Source organism: Heliangelus exortis, chromosome 7, assembly GCF_036169615.1.
Source record: "Heliangelus exortis chromosome 7, bHelExo1.hap1, whole genome shotgun sequence".
Taxonomy (NCBI): Eukaryota; Metazoa; Chordata; class Aves; order Apodiformes; family Trochilidae; genus Heliangelus; species Heliangelus exortis.
Window position 1 is genome coordinate 17,511,573 of NC_092428.1, and position 26,913 is coordinate 17,538,485.

The following is a 26,913-nucleotide window of genomic DNA, read 5'->3' on the forward strand; positions in this document are numbered from 1 at the left end:
GTGGTATGGAGAAGAAGGAATTGGAAATAAATCAGGTCAAAATGGTGTCAGTAAGATGTTTGGTTTATGTTTTGTCTCTGGAGATGAGGAAGTGCATCCCCACCACAGCCTGGCTGGGTTAGAAGGTGTGTACTGGGGGAGCTGATGGGGTCAGCAAGCCCTGTGCTGTGCTGGTGGTAGAAAAAGGCATTTCTGAGGCTGTCCCTGAGGGCAAGCAGATCCAGTGCCGGGCTGTGTGTGGGGGAGCTGGAGATGAGAGAAGCAACTGTCCAGCCTGGCCAGTCAAGAATAGATGGAGGCTGCTCAGGGCACCACTGCAGCCCCGCTGCCATATAAGGCTGCTCAGCTGCTTCTGGCTCCCTGGGCTGGAAGACCACTGGAAAGAGAAAAATCAGAACAACAAACTGCCCCTGCTGATGTCCCTTCAAAGCAAAATCCAGTTTTGCAGTGACGTGTTTTGAGAGTAGGTGTGTAGTGTCCAAACAGTGTGTATAGGTAGCTGCTTCCTGCCCTGATTGTGTGCCTGCAGTCACAAACTGCAGGAAGAAACCTGTGGCTGGTGAAAGGTCTGTGGTGGGTAGAGAGCCTTCCAGTTCGACTTTACTTTTTAACTATATTTAAAGTATTTTATTATTTCAGAACACAGTATTTTATAGTATTCCAGTACACCTTTAGGCTTACATCATTTGGAGTAATTCAAGATGAGAACAGAGAGGTAGTCATGCATTGATTTCTCATTATTCTCATACGTTCTTGGCAAGCTACATGCTCTTTATTTTTTCCATGAAGTGAAAGATGTACAGCTGTTAAAGTTTAAAGGGTTTGGGGGAAATAAATGCCTCTATCCCAACCTCCCTTGAGGTATTTCTTTTGCTCCCCCCCCCATTTTATTTTTCTTTCCTTCTGTCCATGTTTGTGTATGTGAGCTAAATACAAGGAATGCCTTGCAGGCGATCTTGCTATATATTTGTTTAGAAACCATTTTTTTCATCAGATAGTGCACCATACCCTTTTTCCTCCTGGACTATCTAGGTTAATTGATATTTTAAACTGTAACCAACTAGTTGGTTAGTGCCAAAAGTAGGCTCTATGCTGAAAATCAGAAAATTGTGCTTGAGAACGTTTTGCATCGGTTCAAGGGCAGTAGGTACTTGCTGATCAGGGCGCAGTGTGCTGTCAGGGACAGCTTTTCGGATGGTCAGCCCCTGCCAGGCTCCTTTCGGTATCCGGCGACGCGGAGGGAAGCGGAGCAGCCGCGGACCCCCCGCCTCCTCCGTCGCCTCGTCCGGCTGCTGTTGGACCGAAATCAGGCACTGAGCTCATGCCTGACCCGCCCTTCCTTTTTCTTTTCCTCTGTGTGTGTGTGGACAGGACCGTAGCCATGGTTTGCTGACTTTAAGAAGCCCCCCCGAGGGAGGGGTAGGGAAAGGCTTCCAAAGGGCAGGTCCCGCAGCGTGGGCGCTCTTCGGGGAGAGGAATGACTTAGGCCATAAACTCCAGGCTTCGTGTTTCGCACGGTGTAGAATGCCGCCGTGGGCCCGTAGGAGGCTCTCGCCCCCCCGGGTGTCACGGCTCGGCTCCCGGGCCGGCGCCACACGTGGCCCACGGCTCCGCCCTCGCGGGACGTGGCCGCCTCCCCGCCCCCGCAGGCCGCTGCCGAGCGCCGCCCCTTCCCGCCGGCGTGCTCCTCTCGCGCGGCTCCTGGCTGCACGGCTCGGTTCGGCTCCGTTCGACTCGGCTCGTCCCGGCCCGGTTTCTCCTCATCCCGCAGGGTGCCGCTATGACCGGCACCGCGCACCGGGCGCTCGCCCTTATGTAAGCGCTTGGCGGAGGCGGCAGCGCGCCATGACCCAGCAGCGGGGACGCGCCGGGGCCTCCGCGGCGGGCCCAGCTGCGCGCTAGCCTGCGCCGGCCCCACAAAGGGCGTTGGGCCAGCCTTCCCTCGCCTCTTCTTCCTTCCTCTCCGTCCCCGCCCCCGGAGCGGCCACCCGGCCCGGCCCGACCCGGAAGCGGCGCGGCGAGAACCATTTTCCTTGTGAGTTCAAAGGCGGAGGCGGGCGCGGAGGTCCTGCAGGCTGGGTCGGGCCGCGCCGCGGAGCGCCGAGCGAGGTGCGTACCGACGGATAGGGGACTGGGGGGCTCAGCCACCGTGAGCGGGAGGGGCGGGGGACGGCTTTCGCCGCTTCTTCCGCGGGACACCCCCTCCTCCGCGGACATTTTAACTTCCAGTGGAGCGCCCCCGCGCCTTTGTTTGCCCTCCGAGGCCGCGGGGGCTGAGTGGGGCGCACTCTCGGCCCATGGGGGTGTCGTGTGTGCGTGTACTCTCCCCCCCTTCGCCCTGTACCCGGTCTCCGCGGGGTGCGGAGCGGCGGCACGTGACGGGCGGGCTTCCGCGGAGGCAGGAGCGGCACGCGGCCGGCGGAGGCTTTGTGCGCGGGTGAGCGCAGGCCCCGCGCCGGCGAGACGGGCCGGGGACACCGTCTGTACCGGGCACCCCTGCCGCGGGGAGCTGCGGAGGGCGGCCTGCGCCCCTCGGAAAAAAAACGTCGTTTCAGAAATGTGTTTTTTTTGTTGTTGTTAAAGAGGTGGAATTTCTGCCGTTAACGGTGGATGGTGGGCTTGAAGGGCTCGTTGCTGGGACGTTAGAGGTCGGGAGCCCCGCCATTTCACAGCAGCCCCGTGGATGGTCGCGGCGCGCTTCGCTCAGGCATACGGCAGCTCCGGTGGGAGCGGGCCCGGGCCCGGCTGGCGGGGCCTCCGGTGTGCGGGGGCGCCTCGCACAGCGTCCCGCCGGTTGCTTCCTTCTCCTGGCTGCCTCAGACACCCCCCGGGGAAGGGCTGAGCGAGTTCCGTCCGGAACAGCCTGCAGTGGCAGCCGGCCCTGCCGTAGGGAGCGCAGGCAAGCCAGACTGGAAATGGGAAAACTCGGTGCTCGGTTTTTATTTAAAATCTTCTCTGTTTATCTTCTGCTCTTTTCCACTCGGTAAATCTGCCTTTGAGTGCAAACCATGGCAACAAACAGGCGTTGGAAAAGAGCTATAGCTATTTCGAAAGTTTAATCATTAAGTGTCATAACGAAAAGGTGCCAGTGCTTGCGCTATTGCAGACTGAACAGTGAGGCTGAAGAGTAATATGTGGAAAAGTTTGCACGTATAGATTAATTTTATATGATTTTTTCAGGTTTTTTTGTGGTTTAAAGAGGAAAACCTATTAAGTGTTCTAAGTTTTAGTTTAAGAATAGCTTTTTTTGTAAAATCTTAGGTTTTAAAAAGCTCTGTTCTCTTTACGGTAAAATTTTTTTTTCTTTTTATCTTTATATTTTTTTTTTTCTTCTTCTTTTACATCCCCTCCCCTCTTCCCGCAAGTCAAATGTAGCACATGTGCATAGGAAAATGTGCTTTTGTGGTGTGAGGAGCAGGCTGGAGGTGCAGGCTGCCCTGCTCAGCCTGCTCCTTCGAGGCAGAGGAGGTGGTTGGTTGTACGTGCGGGATGAGGCGGGCAGCAGCTGCGAGCTCAGCTGTAACCCGAGCGTCTGCTGCAGTGTGAGCCTTCTGGGTGCCACAGCTGGGAATCAGCAGCTCGCAGCCGAGGTGAGGCGGCTCCGAGAGCCCTGGCCAGCACCAGGGAACTGCCTGCTCACACGGTGGGGGTGGCTTACCGCCTCTCCAGCTGCTTAATTGCATTAGGCAGAGATAAAAATGCACTGTGTACTTGCTCAGTACTGAGTCCTCGGAAAAGCCGGGCCTGCGGTTGCCATGTTTTTTTTTTTGTTTGTTTTTTTTTGTTTTTTTTTTTTTTTTAAAACGATAAATAAATAGAGGAGTTGTGTTACTGGGCGTTAGAAAAAGCAGTCCGTGAGTAATCTGCTGTATTCGTGAGTATTTGGTGAATACCACTGAATAGTTCTGAGATGGATTGTGGTGAAGTGATGGCACTTAGCATTTTTAAAAAATTTGTTTGGATTTCTGGAAGATACAAACCCAACTCCTTCATCTCAGAGCTGTGCCAGATGTCTCCTATAAGCAGGCTATTTCTTGCATGAGCTGGGGTAAAATCATGGCAAGGTGGTGGTAGGGAACAGTGTAAGAAATATGTTTTATTCAGTATCAGAAGACTTGGCAGCAAAGCAACTGAAGTGTGTGTATGTGTTCATAGAGCTCTCTTTGGCTAGGCAGGGGAATCTGGTGGAAAAAAGTGAGATTTTTTTTTTTTTTTCAAGCAGCCATGTAAAAGACTGCTAAAGTCTGATGTCACTTAAAATTAAGTGCTTGAGTCCTTTGCTTAATTTGTGGTCTTTAGGGAGTTGGGTTTAAGTGGATGGTAAAAGGAAGCTTTATGCAAGTTTGAAAGAGAGATTTTTGTTTGAAGAGGTTCAGTTTTCCTCATTTCAGCTGGTATGCCTGATTCTCCCTAGAGTTGTCCTCCACTTAAGAAATGGAAAGGGGGAGCGTCTTCCTCTGAAAGTCTGTGAGGAGCTTGTTGGACCTTCTTAAATCTATGTTCATGTTGTTACATGTCTCACATGCCTTGCCTCTAGTAGCTGACTCTTGCCTGCTGTGCTCTTAGTCTGTTTTTCTTTGTGCATATGTGATGTGAGGTGTGAAGTTTGGTCATGTCTTCCGCCTTAAGATATTCAGATCCTTAACCTGTCCGAGTTGGAATATCTCCTTGGTGGCCTGCTTATCTTCTAGACCTGATGGGAGTTTGGACTTCGCTTTCCCAAGAAGGGCTGCTTTTGTTAAAGGGTGGGGTCTTGTTCTTTGATAGTGGGACTGTTGTCTAATAGTGTCTGAAAAAAATCGCAAGTTGTGTGCAGCTGAGCAGCCATCACACAAGAGGAGGTGTGTGACATGGCTCTATTTATTTACGTATTTTTCCTCTGTGCTTGTGGGCTAGCCTGCATCCTCCACATGTGTGTTTTGGGGGCGTTGGCCTGTCTGGAGGCTTAGATCCATGAAGGCCAATGAGAGGGTATTACGTTTCTCTTCTCAGAATAATGACTCTCACAGATCTTTATTTGGAACTGATTCTTTTAATACCAGCAGTAAGATAAACCAATGGCTCACACGTACCTTAATCTGTAGTGTTGTCTGAGTCCTGAATGATAACTGGAAGCCACATTCCACACTGTTTCGTTTTGGCTAATGATGTGGTATGTCCTGTTGTTTGTAATCGGAAACACTTTTCTTGACCCGAATGATGTCACAGAAAGTTACAAAGGAGGCAGGGTGGAAAAAGTAGAGCAGTGTATGCAGAGGCATGGGGGTGAATTAAGAACTGGAAGACTGTAACTTTTTTTGGGGGGGGGGGGTTTAAGGAAAATTTGTCTGCGTGTGAGTTCATACAGTCAATTCTTTGTAATTTCATGATGGGAACTCCACCCTTTCTTAACACAAATCATTAGCAATATAAGATCCATCATAGAAATGTGATGCAAGAGCAAAGGCCCTTTCTTAACTATTAGAGGTTAAATAATTATTTATTATTCAGGCTCTGTAGTTAGCAAATTATCATATCTTCCTGCCCTTCCAGCCCTTTCATCTGGTTACCCTGCTGTTGAGATAGCTGACTGACTGACTTCCCCCCCTCCCCTCTGCCCTTGCTTGCATAAGAGAGGGTGACAGCTGAAGTGAAACCCTAAATAAAATAGAAGCAAGTATGCAGTACATTAAATCTGAGCATTTGTAGTGTTGGATATATTTGTTAGGAAGCATTTTGTATCTCCAATTAAGTATTCTCATTTGTTTAGGAAGTGCCTAAAGCTGGAGCTCCAGAGGGACGAGTTATATTTAGCCTAATCACAAGGCAACACCTTTGTAAAGTAGGTAATGAAGCCTGATAAAACCTTGAGTGCATCTCTTAGGAGCTGCCTGCAGACTGGCTGAGGGCAGGTCACTGACTCTGCTGCTACCCAGCTTAGGTGGCTTTTATCAAGTTACAGGATTGCTTTGTGCCCCAGTTTCCCTGTCTGTAAATAGGTGGCCGTGATCCTGCCCTTTCCTTGTAAGTACTCGGGGTCTGTTCCTGCAGGGTGTTGTATGTGAGCTAGTGATGTCCTGCAGCGATAGCAGCATCTTAACAGATGTTGGTGTAGCGTTTGCGCAGCGCTTCATGTGGTTTGACCTGCCCTTGTTTCTCCTCTTTGTCCTTTCCTCCTGCATTTTAAATTTAGAATCATTCTCAAAGGGCTTTTTTTTTTTTCTTTTCCTGTTTTCCCTCATTAGTATTTTTTTTGTCGAATAACAGTAGAATAACTTTCCTCTTTTTTTTCCTGTCCCTCCATGTTTTTTTTTCGTTGTATCCTGCATATTCTTTACGCCGGTCATTTCTTTTGTTCAGTCGTGCTTTCCTCTCGCTGTACCCGTCTGTCTTCAGATCAGCATTTTCTCTTTCCTCCATCCGCTGGGATTTCCTTTTTCACCTGACTCATCCCCTCTCGGTACATCCCCGCTCAGTCACGCTTTCCTTGCGCTTCTGTTCCAGGAAACCCAGCCAGCAGGGAAGGGTTTTGCCTTTTCGTCCCCTCTCTGGGGAGGGAGATGGGCTGAAGTCATGGCTCCCTCCTCGCTTGCCTACTGCATCCCGCTGCGCCTGGGTGAGGTCGGGTGCTTTGGGCTCAGACTGTTCAGGGGCATCGAGGAGCCCCTTCTCCCCTGCTCTCCTTTCTTCATGCCTGGCTTCTGCACTGGGGGGACGGGGACGGGGACGCCGGGAGCGGGCAGGGGGTTTCCTGCTTCTTCCCGCGTGCTGGGAGGAAGCAAAAACCTTCGTGGCCCGGCTGCAGAAGCCCCGGGACCGCCGGGGCACCGTGGCCTCCCGAGCCGTCGCGCCGGAGCAGCCGGTTTGCTGCAGGGAGGAGCGACTGCGGGGGCGGGAGGCAGCAGAGTCAGATGCAGAGACGGGCAGGGAAATGAGATGGTTGTCTCGAGGCAAGGTGAACGATTTCAGAGCAGGAGGAGGGGGAGCGTTTTCACGTCTGCAGTCAGTTTCCACTTCAGTGTCCTTAGTGTAATTACCACTGCTCTAGCTAGTCCTGCAGGCAGAAGAGGATCTGTGTGCTAAGCTGTACGTTTAAGATAAAATCGTGCTCCTGTACTTCGAGCTTCTGTGGTAAACACTCTTGCACAATGAGGGAAAGGAAGAGTGTGTGGGGTAGTTGCCTTTTTTCTGTCTGGTTTTCCACCCATGGCATGAAGGAAAAACAGCAAAACGCAAAATCTTCCTTTCCTCTATAATTAGTAATGATTATTCTTTTTCAGTTTGTTTTGATAGAAGAGTTACATCAGTGTTTATACCGTCCTGGGGTTTTGATGTGCTGAGCTTCTTTAACTGGTTAATTTTCTTTTTTTTCCCCAATAGACATTCAAACCCTTGGTTGGAAAAAGTGTATACAATTCAATTACTGCAGTAGAATTCCTTGTGGACAAACAGCTGGATTTTATAACTGAAGATAGTGCCTTTCAGCCCTATCAGGTAAGAAATTTGGTTACTCTATAAGTACTGTCCATTTAACTTAGTTAAAATCCATATGTGTTTTTATTTTTTAAATGCATTTTAGAGTCGACTTCTGTGTAATTTCCTCCTATTGTCAGGGATTGTTGCTCATTTTGTAAAAGATGGTGTTGAATGCTGTATCTGATTCTGCTGAATCTGATCATGTCAAGGAGTAATGTATAATTAGTATTACTGAACAACCTTTAAGTAAAATACCTGGCTTCTTTGAAGGTTAATCAGTACTATTAATTGTAGAGCAGATAAAAGATGGCATCCATCCTTCTGAAGCTGGGCTTTTATTTCTAGGTCTTTGCACTGCTACAGTGGTGCCCAACAATTTTTTTTTGAGAATGAATGACAGAAAAGATTAATTTTTTAAAAAGGAAAAACACTCGCTGTTGCTGTTGTGTCTAAGCTTGTGAAAATTTCGAGTCTTCTTGGATTTAGTGCTTTCTTCATTAATTAGAAATACATCAATATATTGATGTCTGTGAAAATATCTTCTGTGACAAGCAGAAAAACATTTGATACTTCAACTTGTGCTGAACTGATTGCAATTAGAATAGCTAAAAATTCTTATGGCTGGGATGGTACACTGCAGTGATACAGAAATAGTACTTTGAGACTTGGAATAACAGATGGCCCTGAATAAATGCTATGTAATTTTGTCCTGACACCCCTTCTTCCCTCCTGCTTCACCAAGATGTTTTTTTCCCAATGCCAAATATAGAACTAGAAAAAGAGAAGCAACTGAGAGAATCCTGGGGAAAGAGCAAGGAGGTTCAGTTTGTGGAAGGGCTGGTGCTATTGTGTGTCTGTGGTGGGGAAGCCAAATGAGTTCAACACTTTTTGTCAGGGTGAGGTAACATAGCTCAAGCTGCTGAAACATCTTGGCTCTGCTGCAAAGGACTGTTCCTAATATCAACCCCCCATGCTAGCACCTTCAGCCTTTTAAACAAGCATAACCTTGATTTTCAGAAATGAGAAGAGTGGGGGAGAGGGAAAAACCTATGTTAGTGAGCTGAGCTGGATTAGGCCAGGGTGCAGTGAGTGCTGTGGCTTCCTCTAGGGAGGGGGTCAGGATGATGCAACGTGGTGTGGGATATCCTCCTTTGGCAGCAGCAACCTTTTAAATCAGCTGAGCTTAAGTTCACCCTCAGAGTCCATCTGCAACCTTTCAGATTCATTTCACAAAGCAAATACTTGTGCGAGCGCCTGTCCTTTGCCTAAAATCTGCCAAGCTCATGTCTCTTAACATTTATTCTGCTAACAGTAATCAATCTGCTTTTGGCAATAGATATTTTCTCGTAAGATGAGTCAAGCAAACAAATTGAATATATGAGAAGGACTGTCTTTTGTAAAACAGTCTAATTGCCAATCCTGGCTGGCAGTAACACTGTGATGCTATATATGCATATTAGATCACTTAATTAAAGGAGTATTTACTCATACGGTGTTTGACACAGCAGCACTTTAATTTGGAAAGGTGCTTACAAACTGAAGATGTGATTTTTTAACATGCATCAGATGAACATCTGGCTTTATAATATCTTGATAGATAATATTATAATTAAAAGCATTTGCAATTTCAGTTTTAAAAGGTGTTGGCCAAAAGTTGATACAAAGCAATAGCTTGAAAAAAAAAAACGTTCCCAGGTATAAGCTTGATTTCGCCAACTCTTGGCTTCCATTTTTGACATGTAGAAGGTAGCTGAGAGATCAGGTTCTTCCCCCTTCTCATGGATCGCAGCTACCTATGAAAGCACGGGATGTAGGCTGCTGGGCTCTATCAATCATACGTAATCTGGTGACAAAGAGAGACCTCAACTGTCTGTTTTAACAAGAAGGTTGCTGATGAAGATTCATTTTAGGTACTAAGGCATCCAGACTTTGTATCTTAACTGGATATTGTTCAGATAGCAAATAGAGAAACATAATATTACACAGAATTCTTTGAATAATACAAAGATTCCTTTGTTTGAATGATTATAAGAAGTTTTAGAAATGACATTCATAAGAATGTCTATTTGCAGGGCTTGCAATATTATGTTGTCAAGCTTTGCAAATCAATTATACAGATAAGCACTTTACTAAATGGTGTCTTTAAGAGCCCAGAAACTATTTTTTAAGGTATGCTAACTGAATTATGTACCATCAGTGTGATAGATAGACATATTAACTTGATCATTATGAGGCAGTTCTCTCCTGAGAGATACCTGAAGTGGGAGGATTGTTTCTGCTCATTTGTTTTTCTTGTTATTTTTTGTTAATGCTGGAAATCACATTCTTGGCCTTCAGTCACTGTGTATAAGGTAGTTCTTATTTGTACCCTTTTCCTGGAAGGCCTTCCTTCTCTTTGCCATGAAAGTAAGTCCTAGGTAAAAATTAGGCAAACTTGCTGGGAGAACCTGCTTTTTCGAAAAAGAAATAAAAATGGTATTTTTGTTCCCCTATTTGATCTGGAATACTGCTAACCTGATTTTGAGCAGAAGACAGAACCGAGGAACCATTCTTTGCAAGATGAGTTGACTTTAAGTCTTTCTAAATGTGTTTAGGTCTTAGTTTAAGCTCTTGTGGCTGCACATTTTCAATATGAACTCCTTAGAGATCATGGTGATCTGAACACTTACTGCATTTTGCTGTTAGTGCCCTAAATTCCATTACTTTTCTGCCAAAACAAACAGTGTTTGAGTCTGTAACTACTGAGTAATTTTTCCCATCACTGTGTCTGCTTGTAATACTAGTAATGGGCAGCAGATGAGCATTTGGTATGAATTCTGATCAAATACCATAGTGCTGTTGTTGTAACTGTTGAGCTAAAAGTCTTCATAAGTGATGTTGTGCTGTCCAGTTTAAAGGTGTAAACGTGTCAAAAAAGATTTGACAGGCAGATTTAGCATCGTTTTAGTCTTGGCAGGAAAACAAAGTTTGAGTAGGCAAAGAACTACATCACTGTTGAAGTGGTTCCCTTGTGTGTGTACTGCTTTGAGTCCTGCCCTTCTCCATAAAAATGCATTGGGTTCTGTACTTGTGCCTTAAAACACCAACCTACAAGTTGTTTCCGCTGGCTTTTATCTCTGTTGCTTCACAGAGGATACAAGTGGTATTACAGTCTACGTGAAACTTGTATGTAACTGGGAATGACTCATTCATTAATCTGGAATGGTCAGACCATTTAGTCATGTAGTTTTTTTTATGGTGATGACAAGGAGATCTTAAGGAGAAAGCAGATATGAACATTTGCTACAGTGCTTTGCTTAGCAATTAAATGAAAATTGTTTCTTTGCAGGAAGTGATACACATAAATTTTACAGCATGCATTTTCTATGTCATGCTTCTGTCTGGAAATGTGGTCCTGAAATGCTGAAATCTTGAAATCATTAGTCAGATCCTTAATTTTTTTTGACCTTGCATCCACAATATATCATGCATCTTTTATGATGAAAGAAAATTTGACAAATGTGGGTTTTACAGTGGCTCTTGCTACAGGTTGAAGATGAACACATTTTCAAGTATGTGATTATTAAAATATTTTAAGCAAAACTAAAGTAAGCCTACAAAATATAACTTTGAGTTTAAATAGAACTGAAATGGTTTTCTGTAATAAGAAATTACTTGTGCTATTCTGTGACAGCTATGTGTCTGTTCATTATGAGAGACATGGTTAAGAAGCAGCAAAGCTGGTCATGCCTTAATTTGTTTCAGCATTGTAGTTTACTTGAAGGACTATAGATGGGGATGTGAAGCATTAAAGCTCAGCATATGGTATGTGTGACCTCATCAGTGTGGTGTTTTTGTCTGGATGGTGTTCATCAGTACCTGTCACGGGCACTGTTGGGCTCAAGTGTGTGATTCTGCTGTTACTGGCCAAAGCAGCTGGAGACAATTGCATTATACTTCAGCGAGGCAAATCAGGAATATGAATAAGTGGTTTGTATCATGTTTTTTCTCTAATAAAACACCCTTATGGAAAGAACAGTAAAGACTGCATTGCCCAGGCAATCAGTGTGTTTCAGCTGTGTGTCTGGGTTGGGCAGAGCAGGGTGCATGGTAGATTATGTATTTCCAAATATATACATGCACGCTTTGTGTGTGAATGTGATATGTGTCCAAAGGATTTGTGAGAACACAGCACTGAAAGAAACAGGCACAGATGAGCCAGGGCAAAGAATCAAATTGAGTTTTGTCACAATCATTAAAATTTCTGCAAAGAGGGTATTTCACCACTCAGGTAAGGAAATAGAAGGGTGTGCACAGTCTTCAAAAAGTCCTCCTGTGTATTTGGCTCAAAAAAAAAAAAAAAGCTCTGCTAAGAATGAATTAAGACAATTTCAATTAAGACAATTTCTTCTCTAGGGTGGAATCTCTCTTGGATCCGCCCTACTTACTTTCTTCTTCAAAACCATGTTTTCTTTCTTTTTTTGAGGGCAAATGTGGTTGCCTTATGCTTTCAAAATGGTAAAAGGTCTTGCCTGTCTACTTCAACTCTTGCTGAAGGTTGCAGATGTAAAAGATAAGGGCACTGAAAAATCCCCTATGAGAGGTGTTACATGCACAGTGATAGGTGTGTGTACTTTGCTCTTTTTCTAGATGTTCATGGTATGTCTCAGAGGTGACAGGTCAAATGTCTAACACACCTTAAAGGTTGAACTTGGTGAACTTTCTCGTTAATCATAAAATAGGTATCTTGGATTCAGAATCTAATATTTTGAATCTAATTTTTCAGAATCTAATTTTGATCTATTACAAAATGAAGTTCTAAATTCAAGTAAGGCTTGAGAAAATGATGCTGTGCAACTCCAGTACTCTCACTTTGTTTTCTGTGGGCAGAAATTGGGTGTTTCAGGCCTGGATGCTTTTGGGTTTTGTGACTTGTTTGCATATATGAGCAAACCAATCATGACATGAGTAGAAATACCATGTACACATAAAAATTTCTTCAAACATATTGAAGTGGGGATAAATAATATTTTTCTGTGTGTATTTTAAGCACCCCATAATCATACAGAGATCTTTTGGACTTCTCTTACTTTAAACTTAAGCTTTAAAAAAAGCTACTGCAGCTGAAAGTTGCTTTTCCCATAAACTTGAACCCTCACTGACGAGGCAGGCAGGAGCTTTTGGGTTGGTCCCACCCTTTGAGGTTGACAGAAGCAGCTCAGGAACTCCTGGTGCCAGCCAGCTGCTGGCCATGCCTGTCATACGCTTGCCTCCTGCTTTTGTTTTCCTCCACCTTCAACAGGCACACACAAGTTTCTGCATCTTTAACTCTTCTCAGCATTGTCTTTAAGAGCTGTCTATTCTTTCCCATGTCTCTGGTGTCTGGACCACCCATGTGCAGTCCAGCTGGCTTCTCTGGCAGACTCATAAAGACTGATGGTCTAAACAGCTTGTTACCCACACATCTATGTTTAAGTGTACGGTTCCAGCATGAGGGGAAGCAAAAGGCTGCATCCAGCTAGAAGTGGGTCAGATGACTCATACCAGTACTTGCTCCCTGTTACATGTGTGGGACAGAAGAGTTTCATTGGAACACTTAAAAGGAGAGAGGAATGAAGGAGGCGGGATGGCACCTTCTATTTGTAAAATCAGAGGCTAATGTACATCCTCTCTCCTAAACCTGTATTTGTGCCTCCCTTTGAAAAAGAACTGCTTGCCCAAGGTCTTTATCTCTTTGTTCTCAAAATATGTGGAATAAAATTGTGCCTCCCTGTTTTACCTTGAATTCTTAAGAGATTAGGGCTTTAGTCACTTTTTTGTCTCTCTCAATGATGTTTGATGGAGAGTTCTTCCAGATCTGACAAGCCTTAGGGAAATCAGCAGCATGGAGAGGAGGCTGTAAGCAGGCAGGTGATGTAGCTTGCAGCAAATACTGCACAAGTGGTTCTTCAAGGTCAGAGGTGGGAGATAAGGTGAAGCTGCTGAAGGATGTGGGAAGGTACACAAGGAGGAAGGGAAAAGAATAGTGTAGTGAGGTCCCTGGGATAAGGTGAGGTTACTATGGTGGAGGTAGGTCTCAAATCCACAGGAAAGCAGTTTTTCTTTCACTGTCATAGATAAACATGTTTTATTCTTCCCACAACTGTACAAAGTCCACAGTTGGTTAAATGGCTTGACTTCATTAGTCCTACTATGAGGAGAGAAAGGACAAAACTTCATAGAATCATAGAATGGTTTGGGTTGGAAGGGAACTTTAAGATTATCTAATTACAACTCCCCTGTATAGGCAGAGACACCTTCCACTAGACCAGGTTGCTCAAGGCCCCATCCAACCTATCTTTGAACACTTCCAGGAATGGGGCAGCCACAGCTTCCTCAGGCAACCTGTTCCAGTGTCTCACTACCCTCAGAGAAAAAAGCTTTTTCCTAAAAAACTCTTCCCTGCTGTTCATCTACAGTGGGAGGATCTTCCTGTTCCCAGTCCCTGCCTTTGGCTTCTGTAACTTGGAGGGTGTGACAGAGTCCTTGCAGGTGATGACAGAGGCAAAGCAGTCATTGAGTATCTCAGCCTTCTCTACATCTTGGCTGACCAGCTCTCCTGTTTCCTTCTGGAGTGGGCCCACACTTCCCTAGTCTTCCTCTATCATTGACATACCTATAGAAATTTTTCCAGTTGTCCTTAAGCCCCCTTGCCAGATCCAATGCTCTCTGTGCTTTTGCTTTCCTAACTTGATCTCTTGCTTCTCGGACAGCTTCTCTGATTACTTCTGTGTACTCCCAGGGTATCTGTCCTTGCTTCCATCCTCTGTAAACTTTGTTTCTACCTGTGCCTGGAAGTTCCTTGCCCATCTACACTGGCCTCCTGGCACTCCTGCCTGCCTTCCTCTTCATTGGGACACATTGGTCCTGTGCATGCAGGAGGTGATCCTTGAATATGGACCAGCTTTCCTGGGCTTCTTTCCCACCCAGGTCTTTATCCCATTCAAACCTATTAAGCAGATCCTTAAAGAGACTGAAGTCTGTCCTTTTAAAATCAAGTGCCATCAGTTTGCTTCACACTTTCCTCGCTGCCCTAAGGATCTTGAATTCTACAGCCTCGTGGTCACTGTAGCCCATGTTAATGTTTACATTACTCAACAGCCCATCTCTGGTGGTGGGAACAAGATCTAGCAAAGCTCCTTTTCTGGTTGGTTCCTCTACCATTTGGAGGAGGAAGTTGTCATCAGTACACTCAAGGAACTTCCTGGAGTACTGGTGCTTTGCTGTGTTGTCCCTCCAGCAGATGTCGGAGTGGTTAAACTCCCCTGTGAGGATCATAGCATGTGAGTGCAAAGCAGCTTCTATCTGTCTTAAAGAGAGCCTTACCCACTTGGTCATCCTGGTTGGGTGGGCTGTAGCAGACCACTACTGTGATATCGTTTGCTTCTGACTTAGCTTTAATCCTGACCTGTAGGGTCTCTTTCAGCTCCTCATCCATACCCAGGCAGAGCTCTGTGGACTCCAGCTGAGCATTGATGTAGAGAGTGACACCCCCTCCTCTTTTGCCTTTCCTGTCCTTTCTAAACAGTTTATACCCAACCAACCCCACACTCCAGTCATAGGAGCTGTCCCACCACATCTGGGTGATACCAGTAACATCACAGCCCTGAAGGCAGGCAGATGTGTAACTCCTCTTGTGTATTGTCCTTGTGTATTCCCTTTGCCTTGTGCATTTGCATTGAGGCATTTGAGATGTCCTCCCCCTTTGAAGCATCCTTACTGGCAGGGCTTATATCTGCCTCTACATTAGCCTTCCTGTTGGCCTGTGATTCTCTTCCAAGCCCAGGGCATCCTTTGGTGGTTCTGTCCTTACTGAAGTCAAAACTTATCTTGAACTGAGGTATTGGTTTTGCCTCTAGCATGGCCATGCCACCCCTAGGCTCATCTCTATTGGTCACAGCTTTATTCTCTCACCCCCTTCAAACCCAAAGTTCTTCTTTAAGGTGAAGATCAAGTCCTTTTATATCTTAGTACATCTCAGAAACAGTCTTGAGATTACTGAATTAACAAATTCATCCAGTGTTTCTGGATAAGGAACTTCATGTGTTTAATCACAAAAGGTTACTTCTTTCATCAGTAGTAGCTTATGGAAAATACCATTAAGCAATAAAAGGAGGGTGCTTTATCTTCCGTTCTTGTCCTTAGAATTTCCAGTTTTCACATTCAGTTTATTAAATATGAAAGTTTAAAGTATTGGGGTTTATGTGATGTTTTTGATTAACACTGTTTTCATAATCTAGACATAAACTTGTCTCCTAGAGAAGTTTGTTAGGATGGTCTTGCTTTGGGAATTCCTAGTGCTTTGGGGAACTCTGGAGTGTGAATGAGTCTAAAATCCTCCAATCATTGCATCTGAGTGCTTACCCAGGGAGAAAAAAGAGTTACATCTTCCTGCAGTTCAGGTAGGGGGAAAACTTGAGTGTCATTGAGATGTGTTCTTACCAGAAGGAAGCTTTAGCTTGACATAATAAGCACAATAGCTTGTTTGATGAAGTGCTCCCAGCTTTGTTTGCTTTTGTTCTTTCCTCTGATACACATGGCTTTGCTCATGGCTGCTGCTCTAATTTTTTCTTACAAAATATTTGTTTGAAATTTAACCTATTAGAAGTACTAATTCGTAGTCTTGGGTTAGTGCTTCACAGCCTTTAGCAAGCTGCAGTTGATAGAGGTTGAGAGCTATGGGTGTTCTAAGTGTGTATGTGGAATTCCTTTTCCAGGCCCTCTGGGGGAGGAACTGAAGTAATTTTCATGTAATCATAGAATCTTTCAAGTTGGAAAAGACCCTTGGGATTGTTGAGTCCAACCATCATCCCTGGTCTATGAAGGTCTTCCCTAAATCATATCCCCCAATACCACATCTGAATGACCCTTAAACACGTTTGGGGATCGTGACTCAATCACCTCCCTGGGCAGCCTGTTCCAGTGTCTGACTACTCTTTGTGTGAATTTTTTTTTGCCTTATGTCCAGGCTAAACCTAGCATGTTTCAGCTTGAATCTATTCCCCCTTGTTTTAATTACTTGTGAGAAGAGACCAGCACCAACCTCTCTACAATGTCCTTTCAGGTAGTACAGAGAGCAGTGAGGTTTCCCCTCAGCCTCCTCTTCCTCAAACTAAACAGTCCCAGCTACTTTCTTGGTAAGATCTATTCTCCAGGCCCTTCACCAGCTTTGTTGCCCTCCTCTGCACTTGCTCCATCACCTCATTATCTCCCATGTATTGAGGTGCCCAATACTGGACACAATACTTAAGGTGTGGCCTCACCGGTGTTGAGTACAGGGGAACAATCACCTCCCTACTTCTGCTGGCCACACTATTTCTAATACAAGCCAGGATGCCATTGGCTTTCTTAACCACCCAGGAATGCTGCTGGCTCATATTCAGCTGCTTGTCAGTTAGAACCCCCCAGGTCCTTTTCTGCCTGACAGCTTTCCAGCCACACTTCCCCAAGCCTGTAGTGTTGCCTGGGGTTGTTGTGCAGGACCTGGCACTCAGCCTTGTTGAAGCTCATACTGTTAATGTTGTCCCATCAATCCAGTCTATCCAAGTCTCTCTAGAGCCTCCTTGTCCTAATGGGGATCAACACTCCTGCCTAACTTGGTGTCATCTGCAGACTTACTGATGATACTCTGTGTCCTTATGAAGATCATCAATGAAGATGTTAAACAGAAATGGGCCCAACACTGAGCACTGAGGAAAGCCACCTGTGACCTGCCACCAGCTGGATTTAACTCCATTGATCACCACTCTTTGAGCCCTTCCACCAAGCCAGTGCTTGATCCAGCAGATCATATGCTCATCCATGCCATGAGCAGTGAGTTTTTCCACAAGAATTCTATGGGAAACGTTGTCAGATGCTTTCTGAAAGTCTAGATAGACAATATCCACAGACCTTCCCTTGCCCAATAGCCAGGTCATCTTGTCATAGAAGGGGAGATCAGGTTCATCAGGCAGGACCTGCCATGCATAAACCCATGCTGACTGGGCCTTATCCCTTGGTTGTCCTCTGTATGACTTGTGGCACTCAAGGTCATTTGCTCCATGATCTTCCCTATTATTGAAGTCAGATTTTATATAAACTTGATTTTTGAATATTTAAAACCAAGTATGATCTTACTTTTTCCTTATACATTAGATTAATTACTAATAAAGTAAGAAAAAACCCACAGTGTTTATTTTGATGTAGGGGGCTTGATGTAGAGTACAATTTATCCTGATAAATTTGTTTTTAACAGTATACTGCATAATTAAATATAGTTGTATAGGGTTTTTTACTACCATTGTTTGTAAATATTAACACCCCCCTTTCAATCTAGCAAACATTTCCTGTCTTTTGAATGAAATTAAAATTAACTATTCTGTTTTTTCCTGTGTCCCTCTCTTCTTGTGTGTCTCTGCCAGCATTACTGGGAGTAGTATTTTAGCACTTTTGCTGAGCAAGGGGGTTTGAAGCACAGTAATTGCTGTGCATCTCCAATTATTCTGGGTTCTGTGATTTTACTAGTAATTTTTAAGCATATGATTAAGAAATTATATTTTAGTCATAGAGGCTGGGGTTTTATCTAAAGCCTATGTTTTCTTCCCTTTTGCTATCTTACTTTCACTATACCATATCACATTAGTGTACAACAGATAAAATCAGGTTAAAGCAGATTTTGGGATGCAGAAGATTTACTGGCTGAAGTGTGGCTTTTTTTCCTTTCTTTGTTCCAAGTGCTGTAGTTCAGTCTTGAATTACATTTTAGTAGGATTTTTTTGGTTCTATGTGCTTAATAGATTTATTGATGGAAAATATCCTGAAAAATAAGAGCACTGTATCAATTTTAGACACTGGATAGCTTTCCCTTTTACCCCCAAGAGCTTATTGCAGCAACAACTGAAATATCACTGGTTTTTGTTGAGCAATTTAGTCTTTCCTCTTTGCAGTACCATTATTCATCTTTGCTATAAAAGGCACAGCCACTGCTTTCTCCAGAGTTGCAGAGAGCTACAGTGTTAATATGATATACATACCAGATGGTCAGGCCTCTGTTATTTATAGGGAAAATTCCTAAAATGGCTTCAGCAGGTTAGAACAGAGCTCTTGACAGAAAAAAAAGCACAGTGATGGCTGCATTGCTACTGATACTGTGTTGGAGCAGAGGCAGCATTTTCAGCTGGAGAGTTTAATATTTCCAGATCTCCTGGAATGTTCAGATTTGGTAAATACAGTATTTCCTGAAGGGGATAGGTAGCTCTGTCTCTATGACTGGTGGTAATCTATTTTTTTCAAATTATAGAGCAAATAGGCATCCACAAGAGTGAGATACTCTGGTACATATTTCTAGGAGGTGGTGTTGTTTCTAGAAGCTGGTTTTAGTATGCCATGTATTTGAAATAGTGTTCTATGGTTTTCTTCTCCAGGTTTGAATTGAGAGACCTTTGCTCTTTAATACAGTGAGCTGTTAGTTATCAGTAGTCCTGTCAAAGAATACTGTGTTACTGAGTAATGTAGCTGATAAAAGATTTGATGAAGGTTAACTACCATGAGATAAGAGATGAACTACCCCGTCTGTCACTATCTGTGCTGGTGGTATACAGCTTTCCAGCTCCACCACTTAAAAGTTGCTGCAAGTAACTTCTGCAGTCTGTGGTGCAAGGAAGATGTCTTCTATAAAATGGTCAGTCTCTGAGCTAGAAGTGATGCCTTGACTTGATATCTGGGACTCTGCTTTTCTAGCAGCCCACTAGTTCAGGCAACTGATGATCAACAGAATATCCTTTGGTTTTTTGCTTGGAGACGCACAAATCCATATAGCTTGTCCTTCAGCTGATACGATTTGGGGAGTTGTTAGATACCTTCTGAAAGCTGTTCATGATTCGCAGGGTGTCTGGGTCTTAGTTTAAATTTTAATACCAACGTACAAAAGATCTTTCTCCAATCTGCTCTTTTAGCTGCTCTCCTTGTTGGCATGAACTTCACTCGCTAATTTCTTGCTTCAGGGATATGTCTGTACTTTGAGGTTTCTTTTCCCAGAGTGGCACTGAGTTGGTTGGTAAGTGACTCAAAAGCTTGTTCAGTATCACCACATGACTTGGGAGTTAATGGCTGAGTGGGTAGGACCAGTACTTCCTCTCTGTTTCTCTTAGGAGTAGATAAAACAAAATGCAAAATGAGGACAAAGTTGCATATTGCTGAAATGGTAGTGATAAATGTATGGAGCCTGCAGTGAGAAAAAGGAAGGAAATGTGATTCAGTGGAGAACAATAGAAAAGCAAATATATGGCTGTGTCATCAAAATGAGGGACAAGATGGATGTGGAGCAGTGCTATTCATTTGGTTTGTTTGTAAATGGAGAAGAATGTAAGTACTGCAGATGGTCACTGCAGTGCTCTTAAGTGGAAGTAGGCAGCCCACCAGGTTTGGGGAAGTCAGATCAGATGCTAAAAGATAATGTCTGTCATTCCAGGAGGTTTTGCTTTCTGTCCCATTCAGTCACACCAAGTAGTTTTCCTGTTTTCTTCCTAATCTGTAAATGAGATCAGGACCCAGATTGGGATTACACTTTGTCCCTCAGAGCTCAGAGAGAGGCTGACATAACCTGTGAGCATAGGGGTCATCTGTAGTTTTTTCATCCCTGTTTTCAAATGCAAAACTGTTGTAGGAGTCACTAGAGCAGTTTTAGGTTGTTTGGAGCCAATATATGCCTGGCCCAGGTTTGGTTTCGCTTATCCAATGCTGGCTGCTTGCTTCCCTGCTGCATTCACACCCCGTATGCTGCTTTTGCTTCCCTTCTGCCTTTCCATGCTGGATTCTCACCTACAGATACAGGAATAACAAGATGGCTTGTAAAAAACCAAGTTTTCCAGCATGCCCATTTCAACTGAGATGTTGGTAGTCTTACAGAAAGTCAAATACCTGTTTGGTTTTGTGTTTATGAGTTAAAAACAAGGAAAATATTATACTATGACTTAGATTTTTTTTTTCCTGTATGTTCCTACCTTCCCTTCCATAGCATAATCTTATTTAAAATACGAGACATGTTCAGGTAATTGTCAGAGTGCCAATTATTCTTCCAGAACTGAAGTAATTGGTGTTTCTTCAAGCCTGAAATCATAACTCTGAGAAGTGTATGTAGCCCTGCTCCTGCATTCTCAAACCTGATAGTTAAAACTTCTAAAATTGGTATAGACTTTATTATTGAACAGGTAAAATGCAGAAGGAGGTAGGAATGGGGAGTACGGAGAGTACTATTAGACATGGGTAAGAGTGGAGAGCAAGAACAAGAAAAATAGTTGATAGCTTTTTCTGAGAGATGTTAAGTTTACTTACAGTTGGAAAATAATTACATTTTTCATGGTCATCTTTTTTCCCTGTAGTTTTAACTTTCTGCTTATAGAAACATAATTATTGTTGCCAGACACTGAAAATAACCCCTAATCTTTAGTGTTTGAGGCCTGAAATATCCATGAATGTTTGTTCTTTTCTGAAAAATGCATCCAGAACCCCCGTGTTACCCCTGTTGTCTGGCCCGGCCTCTGCCCAGCAGTGGGGAGTTGTCCCCGCCATACCCCACGCCGCGTGCCTCCGCACACATGCAAGCGGGGCTGACCTCGGCTCGACTTTTTTTGCTGGTTTAGGGGTCAGGGTTGTGCTTTCAAGCTTGACTTAACTGGTTCAGATGTAGCCCAGCAGCTGCTGAGTTTGAATGAGGTAAATCGTGACCGTGCGCTCAGAACAGCAGAAAATAGGTCAAGTGTGGGCTGGGTTTACATAGAAAGCGCTGGCGTCGCCTGGTAAGCCTAAGCCTCTTCTCTGCGCTCAGACAAAGCCGTTTAAGGTAAACTGGGAAGTCACGATCTCCCCAGAAAACTTTCTAGCCTTGGTGTTTCTGGCTAGCATTGCTCTTTGCAGGAAGCCTGGAGCAGAAGGGAGGTTGCCCTAGTTGCAGGGGCACGTGGTGGGTCGGATCGATGGTTTTTCCCCTCTGGAAAGACATTTGGCTGCTGGCTGGTGTGGAGCAGTGCAGCCCTGCAGGCTCCAGCACCCTGCTGACCTCCTGCCCACCAGCTGCAGTGCCCTGGCAGTGGGGGTAGCCTTTCACTTGTCAGAAAGGAATAAGAAATAGACTGTTAACCAGTGGTTTATGTGTGTCTAGAAAGATCCGGGAAGCAATAGAAGATCTGTGCTAAATTTGATTATTTCCCTATAGGGTTTTGGTGTGTGGTCCACATGGCCTTGGAAGCACTTGCTTGGTGACCCACTTGGGGGTGTCACTTGCTGCCAGTTTCTCTGTGTTTTAGTTAGATTCTCATCTTTTACCACTGCCTTGCAGCCTGGCAGAGGGATACTACCAGTTGATGGTGGTGTTGTTGAGGTCTTTGGTATTCTGCTTCAGATTTTGTCATTGTTTTGCGAGGTTTTTTTCCCCTGCTCACTCTGATGTGAGACAAGGCAATAGTAAGTTTGGAGGTTTGTTAAAAAGCTATAATCAATGAAAGAGATTTCAGATCACTGACATAAGATGTCAGGTGACAAAGTAGAAGAGGAAGAAAAAAGACAAGGAAAGCTAGTTACCAAGGAATGAACATAAGGAGAGAACTGTGTGAACTTTTCAAAATAGGGGTAAAAATGTGCATTGAATGTATTTGACATGGGGACAGGTAAGGCATTTAGGTTTTTTTTTTAATGGGATAAAATAATCTAAAAGTTGGCACTAGAGGACTAGTATAAATTATCAGTAGTCTAGATTTTAAAAAAGAACACTTCTTGCTGCCAGTGTTCTCTGAAAACTGTTGTGTCACTCCGCAGGCAGATGTTGACTTACCTCATTCCTTGTTTTTTTGATGGCAATTTCCAAATTGCATTTCTATGCAGCTGAAGTTGATACAGCTTTAAAAATGCTTTGGTGCAAAAAGGAAAAAAAATGGGGACGGGGCTCATTTTATAGAAGCTGATTTCAAGATGTTCACTCAAAGCAAGATTAAATCTGAATGTTGGAGCTTTTGGCACTTTGATACCTGAATTTTTCATTTATGCTGTTTGAATTTAAATGTGATTACTGTTAAAACACTAATAAGATGCCTATTTCTGTGTGCAGCGCATACTGCGTAAGCATCATAAACAGGACTCAAGTTGGTTATGTACTAGTTTTCATTTAATTCGTGTCCTAAATTATCAGAAAACCTCTAAGCAGCCAGAGGAAGCTATAGTTAATTAAGTCACAGATGGTGAGGACTAATGTGGTGTTGACCTTTGCGAGGACTGCAAAATCTACTTAGTCTTTCTCTGTAAAACACTAGCTGAAATGAGCTCCTATTGATATTAAAAAGATGTCCTTGATGCATTGAAGCCAAATGCAGAGACGTTGACCAAGGAAGGTCCCAAATAATCATTTACAGGTTTTAATGCATAGTGTGTGTGCTAAGGCTTGGTCTTCAGAGCTCAAATTTAAGCCTTTTTAGTGCCAAAAGCCACCGTTTTTCCAGGACTGGTTTTCCTGGAATGCATATTGTCAGTTCTCTTCTCCTTCAATGAAAATGGAGAGTTGACAGCTGACCAGATTTTTTTTGTACCCTCCTATAAGCAGCCTGAAGGCTGTGTGGTTGTGGGTAGGAGGCTCTTCTTGAACGCACTTTTCCTTGTTTTGTGCTCCACGGTTTCATCTTTTGATGTACTGAACTCATTTATGCCCCTCATGTTTGTGAAGAATGACTTGGAGAATATTTTAAAATGCTGAAGAAACATCTTAGCTGGCTTGTTGAGAAGGCAGAAAGCTGTGGAAATGTGTGGGCATTTCCACCACAGACATACCCAGTGGTCTGAAAGAGAAAAGGAGCTTACAGTCATTTGAGCCCTTCAGAAGGCACTTTGTATAGTGTTTGGGCAACATGCAGGTTCAGGTCATCCAGGGAGGCTTCTCAGTATCTTGGATAGTGTTTTGCTTGTGTGTGGAGTTTGAATAGGAGACTTCTGTGTGTATTTGGATTTTGACTTGTTTTTCTGTGGGTACTGTTTTTGAAATTCCTTCCTGTTTGATTCATGACTTAAAGGAATATAGAAGCATAAGTCACCTACACTTGTTCACCTCTGGCTTTGAATGATAAATTGTGTGTATTTGAGCACCCTTTCTGAAAATGCTTATTTGAACAAAGATTTCTGCATGCTGGTTAGAGCATTGTGGTATCTTGACCTCTTGGTATGATCTATAGTTTCCAACCCGCTCGTATAATTTTTCACCAGAAGAAAGGGTCATTCAGATCAAGGGTTGGACTTGATGATCTCTGAGGTCCCTTCCAATCTAGCCAATTCTATGATTCTATGAAAGGACAGATATACTCAGGCAAACAGTGGATCAGTTTATTTAGAAAACATAATTCTATGTTCTTCATAGGGCTTCTTAGGATCTGAGCATGTCCCCAGCAGGGGAGAATTTTCACTGAGTGACATGCAACAGACTCCAGTATTCTTTGGGTAATTAAGCAGAAAGTTCGCTCCACCAGAAGTGGATTTCTCTTTTGGTCTGGGAAGAAGGAAGAGTAGCAGCAAAGGTTTGAAATACCTGACAGATTGACAGGCCTCTGATAGTCACATTGCTTCATATGACTGTCTTCCAGAAGGGCAGGAAGGTTTAGTTCAGCCATAGCTTCCTAGCCCATATACCATTTGCCTTCTTCCCAGTCTTGCCTATAGCCATTTGTGGAGCAAGGGGCACTGCTATTTGAAATACATGAAAAGCTTCCTACTCTAGATTTTAAGAAGAAAATTGCAGTCCTGTTTATTTGATTTGCATTCTGTTTGCACTTCATAAGGATTTCAAACCAGCATTAAAATCTTCTTGGAGGAGATATTCCAGGACTTGTGGAAAAACTAGTCTAGGAGAGAGTACCATACCAAAATTTTGTGAGTAAAACCTCTTGCAAATGAGGAAAAGTCTGAGGGAAAGTCCTACAGGGTATTTAATTGTGAGTCAGTCTGTTAAACAATCTTGCCATTTCAACCAAGAAGGAGGGGAAGACTGAAGGTCTTACTTGCTAAGCTTCGTATCTGTAGACAGCTGTTGTTTCTTGAACAATATGAATTCAAGGTATAAATTCAAGAAAAAAGATGGGGCACTGCAGTCATTTGCTCATCTTCAGTGCCAAGACAGGTAAGAGACTTCGAGTTCTGAGCCTTGGTTGTTGCCCTCTCTCCTGTTTTTGCTAAAGTTTGTTGTGTGCACTAAGTGTGCTTAAGGCCATTGCCTTACAGTTTAACACAGTATGCAATAATTTCCTGGTTGTTTTGAATTTTCAGATTTAAGATCAATGGTAGAAAAAGGTTAGTAAAGATTTTTCAACGATATATGTGATATGTACACAAAAGAAGATAACTTCAGATTTCAGGAACCTTTTTTAGTAGTCTTTTTTTCTGAGCTTCAGCTGTCAGTTACAGTTATGTTTTACTGTACTGATAACCATTGACCAATGTTTTTTGATTTTTTTCCCAAGTGATTGCTGGTGTGCTAAATGAGGTTTTTTGGTGTGTATTTAGAAACCTTTGGTTGTCTTCGGTATCCTCTACAAATTCCCATACCTGCATGCAGCTAGTATAATGGGTCTTTGCCCTCACTTGTGCATGTTGTAGCTCGTCTTTGAGATGAGCTCATCTTTCTCCAAAAGTAAGGAAAATGAACTTTGCAGTCATCCAAGTGTTCACACCAAGCAGTCTCAGTCACAGGCATCAATATGTCATGTGCCTGAATAGGGAATAGTACAAAAGAGATTCAAATGTGCAACGTGTGTAATCACCAGTATCTTCAGTCAAGTTCAAAGAAGGCAAAGATAGAGGAAGGATGTGGAATCTAATAAAAAAACCCAGCAGTGTGTGTTGCCTTCAGAAACAAACTGGAAGTGGCTCTGGACAACAGAGAGACTCAAAATGTTTGCATAAAGAATTCTCTGAAGTAGCAAAACATAAGAGTAACTGGTCTGACTTCATGGTACCTAATCAATAGGTCTTGAAATGAAGATACATTTTCTTGGCTGGGATTGAAGGAATTATTGAGGGTGTATGAGATCTGCATATTAGCTGCATTTTTGAGTCATCCAGACTTCCATTATCACAATGCTCAAATCTGTTGCTTTCGTCTAATGCTTGTGGATCTAAGAGGGAATTTTTTTAGAACAGGAATCTGTTGCAGCTGCTGTGAAAGTACATTGGAAGGAGGACAGATGAATTACCACAGAGCTACAATTCCAGGGTCTGATGAGTTTCTCTGGCAAATAATTCCCTCTTTCCAGTGGTGGTGTTCCTTTTGTGTGTAGGATCGATGCAAAAATGGATTTGCAGAGGAAAGTAGAACAGCTAATCTCCATTTTAAATTGCCTGAGGAGAGGAAGTGTTTTGCTAGTCTGCCATCCTTGCATAAATTCTGGTGTTGACCCTTTTTGTGCCTCTGATAATGCTAGCAATATACTTGTCTGGTTGGTAATTTTAACCTGGTGACAGAGGTCCTGTTGATTTTCCCCTTCACTCATATTGTTCCATTTTGCATGTAGTAAAATGATTAACTTGACCATTCCTTTTGGATCTGAGGCCTTATCCTTTTCAAAAGCATAAAAAAAGAGGAATTTTATTTAATAACTGAAGCATGGATGTGTTCTCCATGATGGACCACAGCAAATCTTGTGTCAGGAACTGAACTTTGAATTTGAAATAGAGATCCTGTGATCAGTGGGGCAGCAGGAATAATCTCATCCAGATGAGCAGAGAGAAATCAGTCACGTCACGTAAGGGCCTCCTGGCAGTAACACACAATTCCTTGAGTGTTGCTTGTATCTTTTTATTCTGTGGCTGGAGCTCTTCACAGTAATTTGTGGAACATCAAGGAACTTGTTGGAGATCAGGGAAAGAAATTTCTTGATCTCAGCTACAGTACTGATAAAACATTTTACATTTGTATGTGGAGTATTGCTGTGATTATTTTAGCTGTCTGAAGCTCACTTGGCACAGATGAATGTTCCTGCAGTTTACAGCTTTACAAGGCCATCTTCTGCAGGAGGGGTTGCCAGGCTGTGGTGCAGCTTGATTTCTCTGCCACGTCCTCTGAGGCAGAAATAGCAAGCTTGCTCTGAAATAAAGAGCAATGGGTGTTCTTAAAGTTTGGTGATGAACGATGATTGAAGGATATATACCAGATTTTTATAGGCTTTCAAGGATATATACCAGATTTTGTGCCTTGCTTTTCTGTGTTAAGGAGATTTCCACCAAATGTCTTAATTTCCAGGATGTTGTCCTACTCAGTAGTGAAAATGAAGCTATTCCAGGAGAACTGGATAAAATACAAATATAAAATAAAGCACATCTTACTTGGAATTTACCTAGTTAACAAAGACCTACATATTTGAAAGTCATTAATGGTGTTTCTTTTCACATGTTTGTTCAGCTATCTCTTAGGCATTATCTTTGTGGGGTTTATTT

General features: G+C 43.4%; 1 protein-coding gene across 7 annotated transcripts in view; it reads left to right on the plus strand.

Moving 5' to 3' along the window:
• JMJD1C (jumonji domain containing 1C) overlaps positions 1–26,913 on the plus strand; it is a 163,981-nt gene that overhangs the window by 97,663 nt on the left and 39,405 nt on the right. For 5 of the 7 annotated variants that reach the window (XM_071749117.1, XM_071749118.1, XM_071749119.1 and 2 more), the window contains one exon: positions 7,360–7,473. Coding sequence is in view for 1 of the 7 variants with exons in the window: in XM_071749118.1 (XP_071605219.1) it covers positions 7,360–7,473 (114 nt within the window). In the remaining 6 variants the exon portion in view is untranslated. Of the gene's footprint in view, positions 1–1,902; positions 2,110–7,359; positions 7,474–26,913 lie in introns of those variants that run through there. The other 2 variants (XM_071749121.1, XM_071749122.1) reach the window with 1 other exon arrangement.